Below are 19613 nucleotides of genomic sequence, written 5' to 3' on the forward strand. Positions count from 1 at the left end.
TTTTAAAATAAATCTTCCAATATAGTGACTTTCAAACTCTCTCTTTTATGGTAGTTCCGGCCAGATGCGGCGGTTTGTCTGCACTTCTCCTACTTTCAGGGGTCTGCACATGGAGGTGTGAGACTCCACCGGTGAAGTGAAGAATTAATTTGTTTTAGTAACTCACGGTGGTAGCTCCTGAGCAAAGGGTCAACTCTGGTCATATGATTTGTGGCAACCACCTTTTTTGGTTCAGCAGTAAGTTCCCCAAAAAAAGCAGAATAAAGTTATTTTTATTTTATTTTTCATGTCCCAGTGATCCAAAGTACTTCAGTACTGTATCACATGAACACATTTTTTTCTGCATTCTGTCTCCTCAACAGATCACCCCTGGCATGGAACAGCCAAGGAATGACAATCATGAGTTTCCCATTGTCATGAGAGAGGAAAACAGGAGGAGAAGGAGGAAGATGCGAGCCAACACAAGCAGGAACATGCAGTACTATTCTCTGGAGCAGCTGGCCATTGAGTTTGTCTTACCTACGCGCAACAAGTTCAATAATGACCATGAGAAGGTCTCCCTGGAGGTGGCTGGGAATTACACAGTAGAGCAACTGAAAGCAAAGGTTTGGGTGAAAGCTGGTGGAATCAGTGCTTGTCCGGATTTCTATCGGAAGCTTAGCCCGGACCAGTTCAGGTTAATGTACCAGAAGAAGGGGCAGCTGTACGAGATATACGACAAACACCAGGTGATCCAAACGCTGGACTGCATTAACTACTGGAAGGCGCTGCAGAAAAGCAACGGCAAGATTCACTTGGTCCAGAAAACAAAAGCCTCCAAGGAGTCCTTGCAGTTGCAGAATGACCTGAACTACCTGATTGGCTACGATGTCACTGATGTGAGCAATGTCCATGATGACGAGCTGGAATTTACTCGGCGGAAGCTGATTACCCCTCAGCTGAATGAAGTGTCCACCAGGGACGCAAGACTGTACTCAATGGACCCTTGGATCATCTCCAAGCCCTTGCCTGAATATCTGCTGAGCAAGATCTGCAATAATAACATTTTCATAATTATTCACAGGGGGACGACAAGTCTGACTATAAAGGTTTCCATTGATGAGACGCCACAAAGCATTCTGAAGAACTTCTTCAAAAAGATGGCCAACAAAAAGGGACTGCTGGACATTGCTGAGAGCCATAATGAGGAAGACTTTGTTCTTCGGGTCTGTGGCAGGGAGGATTACATAGTTGGTGACAACCCAATCAAGGACTTCCACTGGGTAAGAAGCTGCCTGAAGAATGGTGAAGAAATTCATTTTGTCCTGGACCTGCCCCCAGACCCAGCTCTAGATGAAGTTCAGAAGGAAGAGTGGCCTCTTGTGGACGACTGTACTGGGGTCACTGGATCACATGAGCAATTAACCCTGGAAGGAAGAGATCATGACAAAGTATTCACCATATCTCTCTGGGATTGCAACAGAAAGTTCAGGGTCAAGATTATAGGGATTGATATTCCTGTGCTCCCAAAAAACACAGAACTTACTGTCTTTGTTGAGGCTAGTATACTGCATGGGCAGCAGGTGCTTGCACAACAAAGGACCCCTACAAAAGCCTTTACTGAAGAAGTGCTGTGGAATGTTTGGCTTGAATTCGATATTAAGGTCAAGGACCTGCCCAGAGGGGCACGACTAAATCTTCAAGTTTACTGTGGTAAGGCACTGGCACAAGGTGCGAGGGGTGCATTTCAATCGCAAGATGACAACATGTGGGACATCAAGAGCAAGAACCATATGCTGTATTACGTCAACCTGTTGGTGATTAACCATCGATCTCTCCTTCGACAAGGAGAGTACGTACTTCACATGTGGAAGATACCTGATAAAGGTGAAGAACAAGGCACCATTGAAGCTGACAAGCTCACATCAGCAACCAATCCTGACAAGCAGACCTCCATGGCCATTTGCATCCTGCTGGACCGGTACAATTACCCAATTGCTCTTCCACAAAGCTGTCATGACCCCGAGATTGAGAGGTCAGGCCACGAGATGCACAGTCAGCTGCGCAAACAATTTGAAGAGATCATCAGCACTGACCCTCTGAACCCACTAAGCGTAGAGGACAAAGAATTGTTGTGGCACTTCAAACACGAATGCCTGAGGCAGCCTAAGGCCTACCCCAAGTTTCTTAGCTCAGTCAAATGGGGACAACAGGAGGTAGTGCTGAAAACCCACCAGCTTTTAGACAGACAGGACGTTTGGGACAGAAGTCCCTTGGATGTGGGACTTGCAATGCAGCTTCTGGATTGCCGATTTTCAGATGAGCAGGTTCGGGCACTGGCCATTCGAAAGCTGGAGACACTTGACAATAGTGAGGTGCTACGTTATCTCTTGCAGTTGGTCCAGGTAAACTAACCTTCCATTCAACATGTGGTGCAATGATGCAGTAAGTCTACAGGTCTGTCTGATAAAGGTAGTAATTTGTGTGGCACAATACCATGAAAACCAGAAGACCTCAGGCCCCATCAATCAGTCAGCGTTAAGTTAGTAGATATCAGTAAAGGCTGTCGTATTGTTATATCCATAGGCAGAAGAGGGGGAAAGTCAATCAATGGTTCATTGCTGCCCAGTGCCTTGAAGGGAAATGTGTAGAGATCTTTGAGTCTGGAATTGGGCTAATTTTTGGTAACTACCTACATCAGTCTCCTGCACTATCCACCATACATGTTGAATGGCTAATTATTTGGTGCTTAAGAAACGAGACTCTGGCAAATGTCAGCTACTTGAGGATATCAGAGCAGTGGGAGATATTCAAGAAGGAGATGGAGAGTGTTCAGAACAAATATGTTCCTGGAAAGAAAGCTAGTGGGACTCCCAAACCTAGGCTGCACCATCCACCCCCACCCACTCCCTGATGGCAAGGAACATACAGAATAGGAGAAGATAAAAAGAGGGAAGCGTGTAACAGATACTGAGAGCTCAATAATTCAAAAAGCCTGGAGGAGCTTAGAAAGTGCAGGAGTGAAATCCAAAAGAAAGTTAGGAAACCAATAAGAGAGCATGAAAGATATTGGTAAGCAGAATAGCGGAAAACCCAAGATGTCTGTGGTGACACTTTCTTTAAGGGTAGCACTGTTTACTCGGCTGTGTTGCCCCTAAAGGGACAAGCACCACAAAGGGCAACACAATGTCTTAAAATTAAATAATGAGTAAGAGGATTACTAAGAGCAAGGCGGAGGAGAGAACTTGTATGTGGACATGGAAGGGTTTGTAACGAATACTTTATTTTTGTCTTTGTGAAATAAATGTAAACATTTTAATTAAGGAGGTGAAATGTGTAATATTGGATAGTAGTAACATAGTGAGAGAGGAAATATTAAGGAGTTTAGATCGTTGAAAGTGGAGATATCGCCACTGGGCCCAGATAGAATGTATCCCACATTGTTAAAAAAAGCAAGGGAGGAAGTAGCGGAATTTCCAACCATCATTTTCCAATCCACTCTGGCTAAAGGCATAGAATCCCTACAGTGCAGAAAGAGGCATTTGGCTCATCAAAAATGCACTAATCCTTCAAAAGAGCACCCTATCTAGGTCCACTCCTCCACTCTATCCCCGGAACCCGTGTAAAGTGCACATCTATGGACTGTGAGAGGAAACCAGAGCACCTGGCGGAAACCCATGCAGACAGTCACCCAAGGCCAGAATTGAACTTCGGTGTCTGGTGCTGTGAGGCAGCAGTGCTAACTATTGTGCCACCATGTCAGAGTGACGGATTAAGTAAACACCGGACAGTCTAACCTCGGTGGTGGGAAAATTAGTAGAAACATTCTCAGAGACAGTAAACATCAGTCGTTTAGAAAGGCACTGATTAATCCAAAATTGTCAGCATGGATTTGTTAAGAGAAGGTGGTGTCTGACTCTGATTAACTTAATTGTTTTGAGAGGATAACCTGTTTGACATAATGCAGTGACAACTGTGTGTATTATAAGCAAGATTCACTGCAGCAACTCAATAAGCCGACTTCAACAACACCTTCCAAACCCGTGACCTCTACTACCGAGAAGGCCAAGAGCAGTAGACGGGAACACCACCACCTTCAAGTTTGTCTCTAAGCCACTCGCCATCCTGACTTGTAAATATATCACCGTTGCTTCACTGTTGCCGGTTCCAATCCTGGAACTCTCTCCCTAATAGTAGTGGACTCGCCAACACTAAGGGTATTCAAATGGTCATTGGATAGACATATGGACGATAAGGGAATAGTGTAGATGGGCTTTAGAGTGGTTTCACAGGTCGGCGCAACATCGAGGGCCGAAGGGCCTGTACTGCGCTGTAATGTTCTATGTTCCAACAGCACTGTGGGTTCAAGAAAGCAGCTCATCACCACTTTCTCTGGGCAGTTAGGGCTGGGCAACAAACATAGCCGTGGAAGAAATGCTCACATTGTATTAAATCATTTAAAAAAAAACTTATACCTAACGCTCCGTGTCCCTGGCTTCTGTGACCATTTTTCCCGAAGCTGCTGAATCCAGAACTTAAGGGCAGTTGCCACATTCCTTCCTGGGTTAAAAGGAAACTCACTGGCTCTTTATAGATCGTATGGACCAGTTGGCAGTGACGTGGGTAAAAGTCCAGGTCTTCAGGTGATGGGCAGCTGGGAGCTGCTCTGTAGCTATCTGGTTGGGAAAAGGGAACTTAGCATCTTGTGTTTCGGAGTTTTTTTTTGCTATATTACAATATTATCGCCATTGTTACCCCTGGACTCGACCATTCTAATGTTTCCCTGGTTGGTTTTCTATTTCCACCCTGTGTAAACATGGGCTCATTTAAAACTCTGCTGCCCTGACCTGTCTTGTTAATCCATCACCCCTGTCTCTGCTCACAAATCCACATTGTCACCGAGCTCAACAACTCCCTGATTTTAAAATTCTCATTACAAATTCCTTGAAGAATTTGCCCCCACCACGTCTCTTGCCCTCTTTCAGTTCAAAACACTCCCAAGGTTCCTGTGCTTCCCTGATTCTGACCACATCCAAAATTTCCTTCTCCCCACCCCCCACCCCCCGCCCTCCTTTGGTGGCTGTGTCTTCAGTTTCCGAAGCCCACAGCTCTGGAATTCCCAGCCAAAACCTCTCCATTTCTCTAATTCTCATCCATCCTTTAGGATGCCCCTTAAAACATGACTCTTTGACCAGGTTTACGGCCACTTACCTTACTATCTCCTTATGTAGCTCAGTATCAAATTTTGTCTAATACAGTGGCACAATGGTGTAGCCACCTAAATTGGCCAACTCCCAATTTAAAATGGCGAACAGCAAAGGCTGATGGGAAAGTCAGCCAACAAGACAAAAACCAGCAGCTGCAGGTTTGCTGTGCATTTACCTCTGCAAAAAACCAGACAACATCGATACCAGCGACCATCAGCATAACAAAGTAAACAGCCATCTGCATACTGATGAGCAATCCCCCGGAACAATAAGTAACATTTTGACACACAAAGCAAAGCCAGACTCCTCGGCGCCAGCAGGAGCCAACACAAAGGAGGTGAACGAGCACCTCAAGCACGCCCATCGATCAGGGAACTGCTCCAGTATTGGAGAAAATCGAACCAAGCGATTGGGACAAAGTCCAATCACTTGGGACCAGGTACAGGGTCCGCCCCGAAAGGCGGGAAGCCCCTGGGGACTATAAGAGTTAAGCCCCAAGTTCAAATCGCTCTTCTCCCTTCACCGCTCTCTTCTTCCTGCCCGGGTCACCCAGCAAAAGGAACCAACATTGACCGTGACCGGTGCAGTGACTCCAGTGATCATCGAAATCGTGAGTCTTAATTCAACGCTCGCTATGAGATAGGCGCTCCTAGCTACCAATCCCCAATCCGTACCAACTTCGAATCCCGCAGGCTCAGAACCCGAACGAAAGGCCATTTGTTCCCCTGACCTGGTGGGCCAGTCCAAAGTTAAGTATAGGCCTGTTAGTTGTAGAAGTAGCTTAGACGTAGAATTTGTGCATGAGTAGCGATTACTGTGTATAATAAATGTGCTTTGATTTAAATCTTACTAATCGGTGTATTGGGTTATTGATAATTACTCGGACTTGAACCTCGTGGCGGTATCATAAAGATACCTGGCGACTCGAGAGCAAAGGTAATAAAACAGAGCAATTGAACTAAGGCAAAGTTAGCAACAATGGTCAGCACTGTTGCCTCACACTGTCAGGAATACGGGTTCGATTCCGGCCTTGGGCGAATGTGTGGAGTGTGTACGTTCTCTCCATGAATGCAAGGGTTTCATCCGGATGCTCCGGTTTCCTCACACAGTCCAAAGGTGTGCAGGTTAGGTGAATTGGCCATGCTAATTTGGCCCTTAGTGTCCAGGGATGTGCAGGTTAGGTAGCAGGATTATGGGGATAGGGCGGGCGAGTGGACCTGGGTGGAGTCCTCTTTTGGAGGCTTGGCACAGACTCGATGGGCTGAATGGCCTCCTTCTGTACTGTAGGGATTCTATGATTCTGTGGCTCAGAAGAAGATGGTCACAAGTTGCATGAGAATACCAACAGCTGCAAATTCACCTCCATGTCACACTTCATCCTGACTTGGAAATATATGACTGTTCCTTCACTGTTGCCTGGTCAAAATCCTGGACAGCACTGAGAGTGTGCCTACACTGCAGTGATTTTAGAAGGCAGCTCACCACCACCTTCTCAAGGAGACTTGGAGATGGACAATAAATGCTGGCCGAGCCATGACACCCACATCCAGGGACAAATAGAAAAGGTGTGAGTTGTTGCTTTGTGTCCCTCCCTGAGACTTGTGTGCTTATTCACATATTAAATTAAACTGATTTAATATGGCCAATTCTGGTCGCCACACTACCAGAAGGGTGTGGAGGCGTTAGAGAGGATGCAGAAGAGATTTACCAGGATGTTGCCTGGTATGGAGAGCATGAGCTATGGGGAGCAGTTGAATAAACTCGGTTTGTTCTCACTGGAACAACGGATGTTGAGGGGCGACCTGATAGAGGTCTACAAGATTATGAGGGGCAGAGACAGAGTGGATAGTCAGAGGCTTTTCCCCAGGGTAGAGGGGTCAGTTACAAGGGAGCATAGGTTTAAGGTGCGAGGGGCAAGGTTTAGAGGAGATGTAGAGGCAAGTATTTTTACACAGAGGGTAGTGGGTGCCTGGAACTCGCTGCCGGAGGAGGTGGTGGAAGCAGGGACGATAGGGACATTTAAGGTGCATCTCGACAAATACCTGAATAGGATGGGAATAGAGGGATACGGACCCAGGAAGTGTAGAAAATTTTAGTTTAGTCGGGCAGCATGGTCGGCACGGGCTTGGAGGGCCAAAATGCCTGTTCCTGTGCTGTACTTTTCTTTGTTCTTTGTTCTTTGATTTCAGGCAGTCAAGTTTGAGCCCTACCATGACAGTGCCCTCGCTCGATTTCTTCTCCAACGAGCATTAAGAGTGAGTATAAATTCTCCCTTTTTTGATTGGAAGAACATGGGCACGATTCTCCGATCCCCCACCGGGTCGGAGAATCGCCGGGGGCTGGCGTGAATCCCGCCCCCGCCGTGTCCCGAATTCTCCGCCACCAGAGATTCGGCGGGGGCGGGAATCGCGCCGGTCGGCGGGCCCACCCCCGGCGATTCTCCGGCCTGCGATCGGCCGAAGTCCCGCCGCTGTCAACCCTCTCCAGCCGGCGTGGATTAAACCACCTTGTGAACGGCGGGACAAGGCGGCGCGGGCGGGCACCGGGGTCCTGGGGGGGGGGGGAGGGCGATCTGGCCCTGGGGGGTGCCACCGCGGTGGCTTGGCCCGCGATCGGGGCCAACCAATCCGCGGGCGAGCCTGTGCCGTGGGGGCACTCTTTTTCTTCCGCCTTCGCCATGGTCTCCACTATGGCGGAGGTGGAAGAGGCCCCCTCCCCTGCGCATGCACGGGGATGACGTCAGCAGCCGCTGACGCTCCCGCGCATGCGTCCCCCGGCGATGACCTTTAGGCGCCGGCTGGTGTGGCACCAAAGGCCTTTCCCGCCAGCCGGCGGAGCGGAAACCACTCCGGCGCGGGCCTAGCCCCTCAAGGTGAGGGCTTGGTCCGTAAGGGTGCGGAGACTTCCGCAACTTTGGGGCGGCCCGACGCCGGAGTGATCCGTGCCGTTTTTGGCGCCGGGTAGCGGACATCGCGCCAGTTTGTGGAGAATCCCGCCCCTGGTTTTTATTCTATTCCATCCCCAAATAATTTTCCCTTTTAAAAACTTGCCTGACCTTTTAATTTTGACCTGTTGCTAGAGCAAACGAACTGGACATTTTCTGTTCTGGTTTCTGAGGAGTGAGGTGGCTGAGTCGATGCACCATCGGCAGCGCTATGCTGTCATTCTGGAGGCCTACCTCCGAGGCTGTGGGACAGCCATGCTGATGGATTTCATGAGGCAGGTCAAGGTGATGGAAGCTCTGCACAAAGTCACATTGGAGATAAAGAATGTCACTGCTGAAAAGTATGACGTTTCTGCTCAAGGTATGTTTATACATTTTTGGCTTAAATAGGGTGATGTGCCAAGTCCTAGGCAGAATGGTGATGATTGGATGAATCGGGTAATGAAGGAGCTGCGCTCCGAAAACTAGTGACTCCAAACAAACCTGTTGGACTTTAACCTGCTGTTGTAAGACTTCTTACTGGGACTATTGTCTGGTTCATTCTCCAGGGCAATGCTTCGATCAATCAGAATTAACCTGCCTGGTTTAAATTTCAACAAATCTTGATTGTTAACTGTCAGTCATCGGTTAACTGGTGCATCCACCATGGCAACACCTCTATAAACCAGCACTGTCTTCTCATGAAGTATAAATTGTAGTTCCCTTTAATTTGGTAATCTTGTGAATTGTCCTGATGAGTACAAGAGGAAAAGCTTTGATAACATGTATCTCTTCAGCAATATAAAAGAAGGAGTGACCAAAAGCTTGGCCAAAGTGCTGGGTTGCAAGGAGTGTCTGAAAGCAGGAGAGGGTATTGAAGTGGTAGAGGAGTTGAGGCAGTGCATTCAGTGGCCTAGGCAGTTGAAGCCATGGCTGCCAATAGTAGAGGGAAGGGTTGGGGGTTACACAAGAGGCCAGAATTCAGGAGGGCTTGGTCGTGCTGCTGGGTGGGGTGGGGGTTGTATGTCTGGAGGAACAAATGGTGATAAGAAGGTGCAAGTTCATGAAGAGATTTAAACATCAGGATAAGAATTTTTATTTTAATATGCTGGCGGGAGTGGGAAGCAATGTGGGTGAACAAAAACAAGATGACGGTTGGAAGGGACTTGAAGCTCGACAGGAAATGGGCAACAGAGCTTTGGTTGAATTGATGTTTATGGAGGATGAAAGGGCAATGATGCAGCAGGTTAAATCCCTAAATTTAGCACAGTGGGCTAGACAGATGGTTTGTCATGCAGAACAAGGCCAGCAGTGTAGGTTCAATTCCTGGACCAGCTGAGAATTCTGAATTCTCCCTCTGTGTACCCGATCAGGCGGTGGAATGTGGTGACTAGGGGCTTTTCACAGTATCTTCATTGCAGTGTTAATGTAAGCCTACTTGTGACAATAAAGATTATAGGGCAGCACGGTAGCATTGTGGATAGCACAATTGCTTCACAGCTCCAGGGTCCCAGGTTCGATTCCGGCTTGGGTCACTGTCTGTGCGGAGTCTGCACATCCTCCCCGTGTGTGCGTGGGTTTCCTCCGGGGCTCCGGTTACCTCCCACAGTCCAAAGATATGCAGGTTAGGTGGATTGGCCATGATAAATTGCCCTTAGTATCCAAAATTGCCCTTAGTGTTGGGTGGGGTTACTGGGTTATGGGGATAGGGTGGAGGTGTTGACCTTGGGTAGGGTGCTCTTTCCAAGAGCTGGTGCAGACTCGATGGGCCGAATGGCCTCCTTCTGCACTGTAAATTCTATGATGTCAGGTTATATTAACATGGATGGTCTTTGTGATGGAGGATTCCTGGTCAGAAGATCAGCCCAGGGTAAAATATGATTCGGAAATTATAAAGAGTCTTGTTTGAGATAGTGGCCAAGAAGAAGGATGGAATCAGTGACAAGGGTACAAAGTTTATGGCTTTGACCTTCCCAATGTTTAACTGGAGTAAATGAATTTTTATCCAAGACTGAAGTTCAGCCATCTGGTCTGAGAACACAAAGATAGAGGATGGGTTCAAAGAGGTGGTGGAGAAATAGAGCTAGATGTTATCCGTGTAAATATGGACACTGACACCTTGTCTGGGGATGGCGGTGCCAAGGAACAGCAAGTAGATGAGGAATAGGAGAGATACAAAGATCAGGAGAACAGGAAGTGAAGATATGAAGGTAAGAAGAGAAGGTACAAGTGAAGTCAAGCGAGGAGAATGACATTGATTTGAACAATGGAAGAAAGATGCTCAAGATAAATAGTGTGGGAAATCATCTCAAAGACTAGTGCTAAAACCTAATAAGAGAGCTCCAAAGATAGAATTGTGGGAAAGACTAACACAAATTTGTTAGAATCCCTACAGTGCAGGAGGGCATTTGACCCATTGAGGCTGCACCGACCTTCTGAAAGAGAACCCTACCTTGGCCCACTCCACACCCTATCCCCATAATCTCATCTAACCTCCACATCTTTGGATACTAAGGGGCAATTTAGCATGGCTAATTCACTTAACCTCCATATCTTTGAGAGGAAACCGGAGCACCCGGAGGAAATTCACCAGGAGAAGGTGCAAACTCCACACAGTCACCCAAGGCCGGAAATGAACCCAGTTTTCCTTGGTGCTATGAGGCAGCAGTGCTAACTACTGTGCCACGGTTCCATAAATGTTCAAGGACTTTGCAGAGGAAAGAAAATTGGAGATGGGATGAAAACTTTCAAGGAATGAGTGGTCAAAAATTATTTATTTTGTGTAGGGTGGGACGGTGATAACAGTTTTGAAAGAAAAAGGGATAATGCCTGAGGAGAAGAAATTTGCAATGCCAGCGCAGATGAGTGAGATTAGGAAGTTATTGGTGAAGAAAGTATTGGGAATGGGGTCAAAGGTGCAGGTACTGCGTCCCGTGAAGAAAACAAGCTGAGAAAGGACATGAGGGGAAATAGGAGAGAAACTAAAGAAAGATGTAGGCTCAAGGCCAGGGCAGCGGTATTTGTGGAGGTTTGGTGATTTGGTAGTGAAGCTTAAGAGGTAGCTCTAGAATTAAAGAGGCATCTCCATTATAAAACCATGGGACAAAGGCAGCATGTGGCGCAGTGGTTAGCATCGCTGCCTACGGCGCTGAGGACTCGGGTTCGAATCCTGCCCTGGGTCACTGTCCGTGGGGATTTTGCACATTCTCCCCGTGTCTGCATGGGTTTCACCCCCATAACCCAAAGATGTGCAAGGTAGATGGATTGGCCACGCTAAATTGCCCCTTAATTGGAAAAAACAATAATTGTGTACTCTAAAGTTATAAAATAAAAAATAAATAAAACCGTAGGATTGTTACAGCAAAGAAGAGGCCATTCAATCTGTCATATTTGTGCCCGTTCTCTACAACAGCGACTCATCTATGGTCCCACTCGCCTGCCCTTCCTTCATAGCCTTGAAAATGTTCTCTTTTCAGATGCTTATCCAATTCCCCTTTGAAAGACACGATTAAATTTGCCTCCACCACACATTCAGACAGTGCACACTTCTGGGCAGCACGGTTGCACAAGTGGCTAGCACTGTGGTTTCACAGTGCCAGGGTCCCAGGTTCGATTCCCCACTGGGTCACTATCTGTGCGGAGTCTGCACATTCTCCCCGTGTCTGTGTGGGTTTCCTCCGGGTGCTCCGGTTTCCTCCCACAGTCCAAAGACGTGCAGGTTAGGTGGATTGGCCATGATAAATTGCCCTTAGTGATCAAAAAGGTTAGGAGGGGTTATTGGGGTACGGGGATAAGGTGGAAGTGAGGGCTTAAGTGGGTCGGTGCAGACTCCATGGGCCGAATGGCCTCCTTCTGCACTGTATGTTCTATAGATCCTAATCATTCACTACATAAAACAGACTTTCCTCATGTCGCTATTGTTCCTTTTCCCATAGTAACAAAGTAACTTCATGAGCTTCTTGCTCTTGAGGTTGGAGGCAAGAGTGTAGAGGAGGCAGGTTTAAAGAGATGGCTGATTGTGAAGGAATGAAGCCAGGGGTTATCTCTGAATGTCTGTTGGAGGATCCTGGAGTAGTGAGCGTGTTTGGCAGAGGAAACAGTGGCTGATATGGTGCAGCCACATCTGTTGATGAAGACTGAACCGGTTGTGTTCCAGATGTGATCAAATCTGCACTCCCTTGGACTGAATACCTGGGGGTATTGACTGAGATATAAAATATATAAAGAAAAGATCTAACAACTGGAATAGGTGCAGTGTAAACCAGGAGTGAGAGGGAGGAAAATAGGGACTGCAGCACCCATTGCAACTTCAGGGCTGACAAAGGCCAATGAAATACTTTCAAGTGTAGGCACTATTGTAATGTCTGAAACACAGCAGCCAATTTGCACATAAAAACCTCCCACAAACAGCAATGTGATAATGATAAAATATTCTATATATATTTTTAATGACGTTGATTGAAGCATAGTATAGATATAAAGGGCTATTGCCCTTTATCAAAGTAGTTCCATAGGATGCTTTATGTTTACCCGAGGGAGCAGACATGGCCTGGGGTCAATGTCTTATCTGAAAGATGTCACCCCTGACAATGCAGCACTCCTCCAGTCCCACATTGGAATGTTTGTTCTCAAAGTCTCCAGAGTGGGATTTGAACTGACTGTCTCGAAGATGAGAGTTCTACCAACTGAGCTGACACGGGAGTGCTCTTTTCATTAAAGCTGACAAGTATCTGATTTTTTTCCTGATTTTATTTTGTTTGTAGCGATCTCTCAGTTAAGACACAAACTTGAGAAGCTCCAATCAACTGGTTTTCCAGAATGTTTCCGGGTTCCTTACGATCCTGGACTCCGTGCCGGTGTTCTTGTGGTAAGGTAAAATATATGGAAGCAATTTCCTGTGGATATTTTGATCACAAAGAGCCTTTCTGATGTCCAGAGTGTGGTCTTAAGCTGAAAATGCCAGTTTAGTCTGTGTTTAATATAAGACACCTTCTTGGTAAAGGAGCTGAAGCTTGTGCTAAGAACAGTTTCCCAGAATATCATTAAGAGGCTGATTTCACTTTATATTATCTGCTAGCATTCGGGCCTGCACAGCATTTTGGTGGCTAGCACTTCTCCTAATACCCTTTTTTAATATTCATTTGTGGGATGTGGGCGTTGCTGGCTAGGTCAGCATTTATTGCCCATCCCTAAATGCCCTTAAGAATGCAGTGGTGAGCTGCCTTCTTGAACCACTGCAGTCCAGGTGGTGTAGGTACACCCATAGCTGTTATGGAGGGCGTTCCAGGATTTTGACCCTCTCGTAACAACAATCATACAGAATTAAGCTAGTTGTGATTTTGATGCTATTTAAAGGTATAATGTCTTTTACTGTTCACTTTCTACTGGTATTTTGAAGAGGATTTTCTGGGATTCTCTGTTACCAATACTTTATCAACATTTATTCTGAATACGCTCCCAAGACTACACTTAAGGACAGTGAATTCTGTGCTACTCTACCTTATTGGACACCTTGCAGGAGTCTGCAGAAGAAAGGTAACGTTTGGTCATTGGCATCTTGCTGGGGGTCCATCTTGATCTGCAGGAGTAATGGGAGGAAGATCTGAGACCAGGTGGAGTAGCCCCAAGAGAGAGGGACATGAGGGTGAGGAGGGACCCTTCTCCCCTCCCTCCCTCTCTCCCTCACTTGCCCCTTCCAACATCCCTTGGATTTGGGACATCGCTGGTCCTCTAGACCTCTCTAACGTGATGTGTCCAAGATCCTGTATGCTCTTTCGTTCAGTTCTTGAACCATCTTTCCTGTTTGGCTTTCTTCCCAGTGAAAGCAATCTACACCTTCAGTGGGAAGTGGCTGAGTGCAGGTTACAAAACAGCTCCGAGGAAACTGTACCCAATCGGCACATGAGAGGCAGTTTCTGCACCTGTGGAGGTGTTTAAATCAGGAAAATCATCAATTAACCTTAAAATTGCCAGCTAAATCCACACTTTCAAACAGGTATTTCTGAATAACACTATCTGTTTTGAGCCTATTTTCACTCTTTAGCCAAAATAGCCCTCAGAGTATCATGACTGAATTTGCAGACACAGAATGCTGTTGCAGAGTGGGAGGGGTGATGCTAAAGCATTCACTTGTACATTGTCGAACAGACTAGTGTTTAACTTTCACTGTCGGAACAGTCTTTTTGGGGCAGTGTCGCCCTTATCTGTTGGATCGACAAACAGATAATTTCCATCAGGGGTCACTGAATGATAATCTGGGTAACACTGTTTTCATTATAACCTGTTCCATATGCCCTGGTTTGAGGTTGACAAACTCAGTACTGGGTGGTGTAGGGTCTGTGTTCAGATATACCCAAAAGCATGGAGCAATTGATTGGGAAGCTACAAAGCAGCCTTGTCGATTCCCCATGCTATTTCCAGGTTTAACTATTCCAGTACTGGAGAATCTGAGAAACACATTGGCCTGCTCTGGGCATCTCAGGGTAGATCGATATTTATGCCTAAACTGAGATTATTTGACTATCAGTAATGAGATTTTTCAAAAATCTTTTGATTTCAACTTTGTCTAAATAATAAGATTGAACTTAAAAATCATTTATCGTGTGTTAATTTCTTCAAGAACTCTGCGATGCGATGAGTGCTGTATAAATGCTCGCCTATAGTGATGCATCACACACCAAAAAACAAAGCATTTTGTAATCAACATAAATGCATTATCAAATTCTTGCCAGACTGCAGGATAAAAGGGTTCATCTGATTCACTTCCACCTTCTGTTGACTTGTCCCGCAGGTGGATAAATGCAAAGTCATGCCATCTAAGAAAAAGCCCCTGTGGCTGGAGTTTAAGTGTGCAGACCTCACCTCCATATCCAAGGATACCATTGGGATCATCTTTAAACATGGAGATGACCTGCGGCAGGACATGCTGATCATACAGGTGATGCTCAGAAATAAAATCCTGGATATTCTTCACGTTCCTCATCACAACACTCAGGAGCCTTCAATGTAACACTCTCTACACACTATTATCTGCTATGGTGGATTCCATTTCAATGCTCCTTACTGTAATGTTCATGGATATGCCTAACATTCCTCATCACACTTTGTGTTGGTTAGTTCCCTCAATGCAACATTTGGCCGGGATCGAACCCGAGTCCTCGGTGCCGTGAGGCAGTAGTGCTAATCACTGTGCCACCGTGCTGCCCTTTAAAACAAAAAGTTCAGGGGTAACATTTACAGGAGTAATATTTTCAATATGTGCTTGACATGGGCCCACATAGCATCCTCTCCAGGATTGGCTCTCCAGATGGGTCCACTGATTGTCCAGCTGCCTGTTACTACATCTGTAATGAGTGGATCCTGGCTTGGTCTGGTCTGCCATTTTCCTGGATGGTGTCTCCAACCTGTGGTCTTTTTAAATGGTGTGTAGAGGGATTCCGGGAGAGTGGGGAGGAGAGGCGAACGGGGCAGCCAATGAACCTTGATCTCTGCAAAAATTGTCAACTTTTGCATGAGGTATATGAAAAGTTACAATCCTTTAAGCCAAAAATTACAAGTCGATTTTTACGATTCAACTTTTTCACATGTATGCGAGTTGCAGCAACACTTAATAATAATAATCACTTATTGTCACAAGTAGGCTTCAATGAAGTTACTGTGAAAAGCCCCTAGTCACCACATTCCGGCGCCTGTTTGGGGAGGCTGGTACGGGAATTGAACCTGCGCTGCTGGCCTTGTTCTGCATCACAAGTCAGCTGTTTAGCCCATTGTGCTAAACCAGCCCATTGTGCTAAACCACTTCCTCACCCTTATTCTCCAAACCCTTGCAATAAATATTACAGGTGGAATTCTCCCATTTTGAGACTAAGTGCGGCGATGGGCGGCTCTGGTGACACCTGTCCTGCCAACCAGAATGACAGGATTCTGCGTCAGATTCTGCACTTGGAACCTCATTAACTATGCATAGGCGAGTTCCCTCCAACTCTGCCGGCAGATGGGCAGCTGATTCACCTGCCCACCTTAACCAATCTTCCATCCATAATGAGATATTACCCAAATCCCGTAGTCCTAATTTCAGCTTCTTTGACACCTTGTCAAATTCTTTCTGAAAATCCCAATATACCACATCCACTGGCCCTCCCTTATTTGCCCTGAAAGTTACAGCCACAAAAATGTCTTATTGATTCGTAAAACATAATTTATTTTCATAAAGATTGATTAACTCTGCCTAATCAAATGCGGATTTCCGAGGTGCCTATAGATTCCAGCATTTTTCCTACTATTGATGTCAGGCTAACTGGTCTGTCATTCCCAATTTTCTCTCTCGTCCCCTTTCTTGAACAGCAGTTACATTTGCTATCTTCCAATCCATATGGCTGTCCTAGAATCAGTGAATTATGGAGATAAAAGCAATGCATCCAATTCTCACGATACCTTCGTCAACCTCACTTGACCCACGGTCGCAACACAGGTGAAATTAGATAATACCCAAGGTTCTTGGCTGAGCCCAATAAACTGTAGTCACCAGGTTTGTAACTTTAACATGCAAGTGACTTTTATTATGTACTGTATTATAATTAAACTGACATGTAACTCGTTTTCCCTTTCCTAACTCCCCCCACTCTCGACACACATACACACACAGACAAACAACACAGGGGGGGAAATGGTGCTTACAAGGGAAATAAAATAAAAGGATAATGATCTTTGATGCACTGGGACAATTTCTAGTTAATATCTTTCTGAAGTTCAGACTTTCATTTTGGTACTTAATATATTTATTCAAATTTTTCAACAAATTTTCAACAACCCTCCCCCCCCCCCCCAACAAGAAAAGAGAAACAAAAACACAACAATCAGAAATTATACATTGGATTTCCCCATATACAATAACCCCCCATATAACATTTAAAAGCACAAATAGGGAAAAAATCCCACCTTCACCCAAACGCCACCCCAAAAGAGCCTGGCGCAAGAGGAGGAAGAATTAGCGCCCTCAGGCTCGTTCCCACACAGGGCGCCATCTCTAGCCTCTTCCACGCCGCCCCCTCTCCCTCCATTACCCACTTACGGATCATCGCCACATTGGCTGCCCAATAATAGCCACACAAATTCGGCAGCACCAGCCCTCCCTGTCCCTGCTACGCTCCAGAAACACTCTCTTCACCCTCGGGGTCTTATTCGCCCACACAAATCCCTCCTGCTTACCCGTTTGAAAAAGGCCTTGGGGATCAGAATGGGAAGGCACTGGAACACAAAGAGAAACCTTGGGAGGACCGTCATTTTGACCGACTGCACCCTACCCGCTAGCGAGAGCGGCAGCTTATCCCATCTTGTAAAATCCTCCTCCATCTGCTCCACCAACTGCGTCAAATTGAGCTTGATCAGGGCCCCCCAACTCCTAGCTACTTGGATACCCAGGTATCGAAAGTTCCTTTCCGCCCTCTTCAGCAGTAGGTCGTCTATCCCCCTTCCCTGGTCCCCTGAATGCACCACAAAGAGCTCACTCTTCTCTACGTTGAGTTTATACCCTGAAAAGTCCCCAAACTCCCTAAGGATCCGCATGACCTCCGCCATCCCCTCCATTGGATCCACAACATACAACAACAGGTCATCGGCGTACAACGACACCCGGTGTTCCTCTCTCCCCCGGACCAATTTCCTGGACTCCCTCAGTGCCATGGCCAGTGGCTCAATTACCAGTGCAAACAACAAGGGGGATAAGGGGCACCCCTGCCTCGTCCCCCGGTACAGCCGAAAGTATTCCGACCTCCGCCGGTTCGTGGCCACACTCGCCACTTGGGCTCTATATAGCAGCCTGACCCAACTGATGAACCCCTCGCCGAACCCAAACCGCCGCAACACTTCCCAAAGATACTCCCACTCCACCCGATCAAAGGCCTTCTCCGCGTCCATAGCTGCCACTACCTCCGCTTCCCCCTCCACCAAGGGCATCATAATCACATTGAGGAGCCTCCGCACATTTGTATTTAGCTGCCTACCCTTCACAAATCCCGTCTGGTCCTCATGAATCACCCCCGGGACACAGTCCTCAATTCTCGTAGCCAGCACCTTAGCATCAACATTGAGGAGCGAGATTGGTCTATACGACCCACATTGCAATGGATCCTTGTCCCGCTTCAAGATCAAAGAGATCAGCGCCCTGGACATTGTCGGGGGCAAGGTCCCCCCCTCCCTCGCCTTATTACAAGTCCTCACTAGCAACGGGCCCAGCAGGTCCACGTATTTCCGTTAAAATTCAACCGGGAACCCATCCGGCCCCGGGGCCTTCCCCGCCTGCATGCTCCCCAATCCTTTAACCAGCTCCTCCAGCCCAATCGGCGCCCCCAAACCAGCCACCACCTCCTCCTCCACCCTCGGGAACCTCAGCTGATCCAGGTTTAAATCGCATGCCCTCCTCCCCCGCTGGGCCCTCCTCCCCCGCTGCCCCCCCCCCCCCCAAAATCTGGTCCATAAACCCCCTGAGCACCTTGGCCGCAGCCGGCCTCTTACCCGTCCTGGACCCAGAACAGATCCGGAATCTGACCCAGCATGCATTTCATAAATCCGGCATCATCCCAATTCGGGGCATATACGTTCACCAGTACCACCCGCACCCCCTGCAACCTACCACTCACCATCATATATCGACCTCCATTATCCGCTACAATATTCAGTGCCTCGAACGACACTTGCTTCCCCACCAGTATTGCAACCCCTCTATTCTTCGCATCCAGCCCTGAATGAAAGACCTGCCCTACCCATCCCATTCTCAGCCTAACCTGATCTGCCACCTTCAGATGTGTCTCCTGGAGCATAACACGTCTGCCTTCATTCCCTTTAAGTGCGCGAACACCTGGGCCCTCTTGACCAGCCCGTTCAGGCCCCTCACATTCCAAGTTATCAGCCGGATCGGGGGGCTACTCCTCCTCCCCCCCCCCCCTCCCCCCCCCCCCCCCCCCCCCCCCCCCGCCGACTAGGCATCTCCTTTTCTAGGTCAGCCACGTGCCCGCGCCTCCCGCACCCTCCAGTCCCCCAGGCGGTGGACTCCCGCCCCGACTACCTCTCCTACTTCGAGCTCCCCTTTGGCCAATGCAGCAGCAACCCAGTTCTCCCCCCTCCCCCCTCCCCCCACTAGATCCTCATCTAGCCATTTTGCTCCCCCCATGACACTCCTGTAAGTCAGCAGACTCCTGCTGACCCCGGCCTCTCCCGCCATTCCATCGACCCCCCAGTGTGAGAATCCCCCCACCCCTTGGCAGTCAGTGTACGCTCCTCTCCAGCACCGCCCCCCCCTGGCCCTGCCCCCATCCTTCCCTAACGCGGGAAAAAAGCCCGCGCTTTCCTGAGCCGGCCCCGCTCCCTCTGGCGTAGCTCCCTTTTGCGGCCTGACCCCCCTCCCTATCCCCGGGCCTCCAACCCCCTCTTCCTCCGCGGGGCCCTGCCCCTCCAACACCGACGCCCACACTCTCCCACAGCCCCCACATCAAATCCATTCACCCATC

The 19613-nt window shown here is 47.7% G+C and overlaps 2 protein-coding genes across 2 annotated transcripts in view; both read left to right on the plus strand.

Moving 5' to 3' along the window:
* Positions 1–19613, plus strand: part of fads6 (fatty acid desaturase 6) — a 1169976-nt gene that overhangs the window by 536020 nt on the left and 614343 nt on the right. The gene's annotated exons all lie outside the window — the stretch shown is intronic.
* The window catches only part of LOC140395342 (phosphatidylinositol 4,5-bisphosphate 3-kinase catalytic subunit gamma isoform-like), a 66084-nt gene continuing 46837 nt past the window's right edge, over positions 367–19613 (plus strand). Inside the window, exons 1-5 of the mRNA XM_072482982.1 lie at positions 367–2384; positions 7376–7441; positions 8266–8491; positions 12873–12976; positions 14900–15046. Of these exons, the coding sequence (XP_072339083.1) occupies positions 375–2384; positions 7376–7441; positions 8266–8491; positions 12873–12976; positions 14900–15046 (2553 nt within the window). The 5' untranslated portion in view covers positions 367–374. The remainder of the gene's footprint in view (positions 2385–7375; positions 7442–8265; positions 8492–12872; positions 12977–14899; positions 15047–19613) is intronic.

This window comes from Scyliorhinus torazame, chromosome 18 (genome assembly GCF_047496885.1).
Source record: "Scyliorhinus torazame isolate Kashiwa2021f chromosome 18, sScyTor2.1, whole genome shotgun sequence".
Taxonomy (NCBI): Eukaryota; Metazoa; Chordata; class Chondrichthyes; order Carcharhiniformes; family Scyliorhinidae; genus Scyliorhinus; species Scyliorhinus torazame.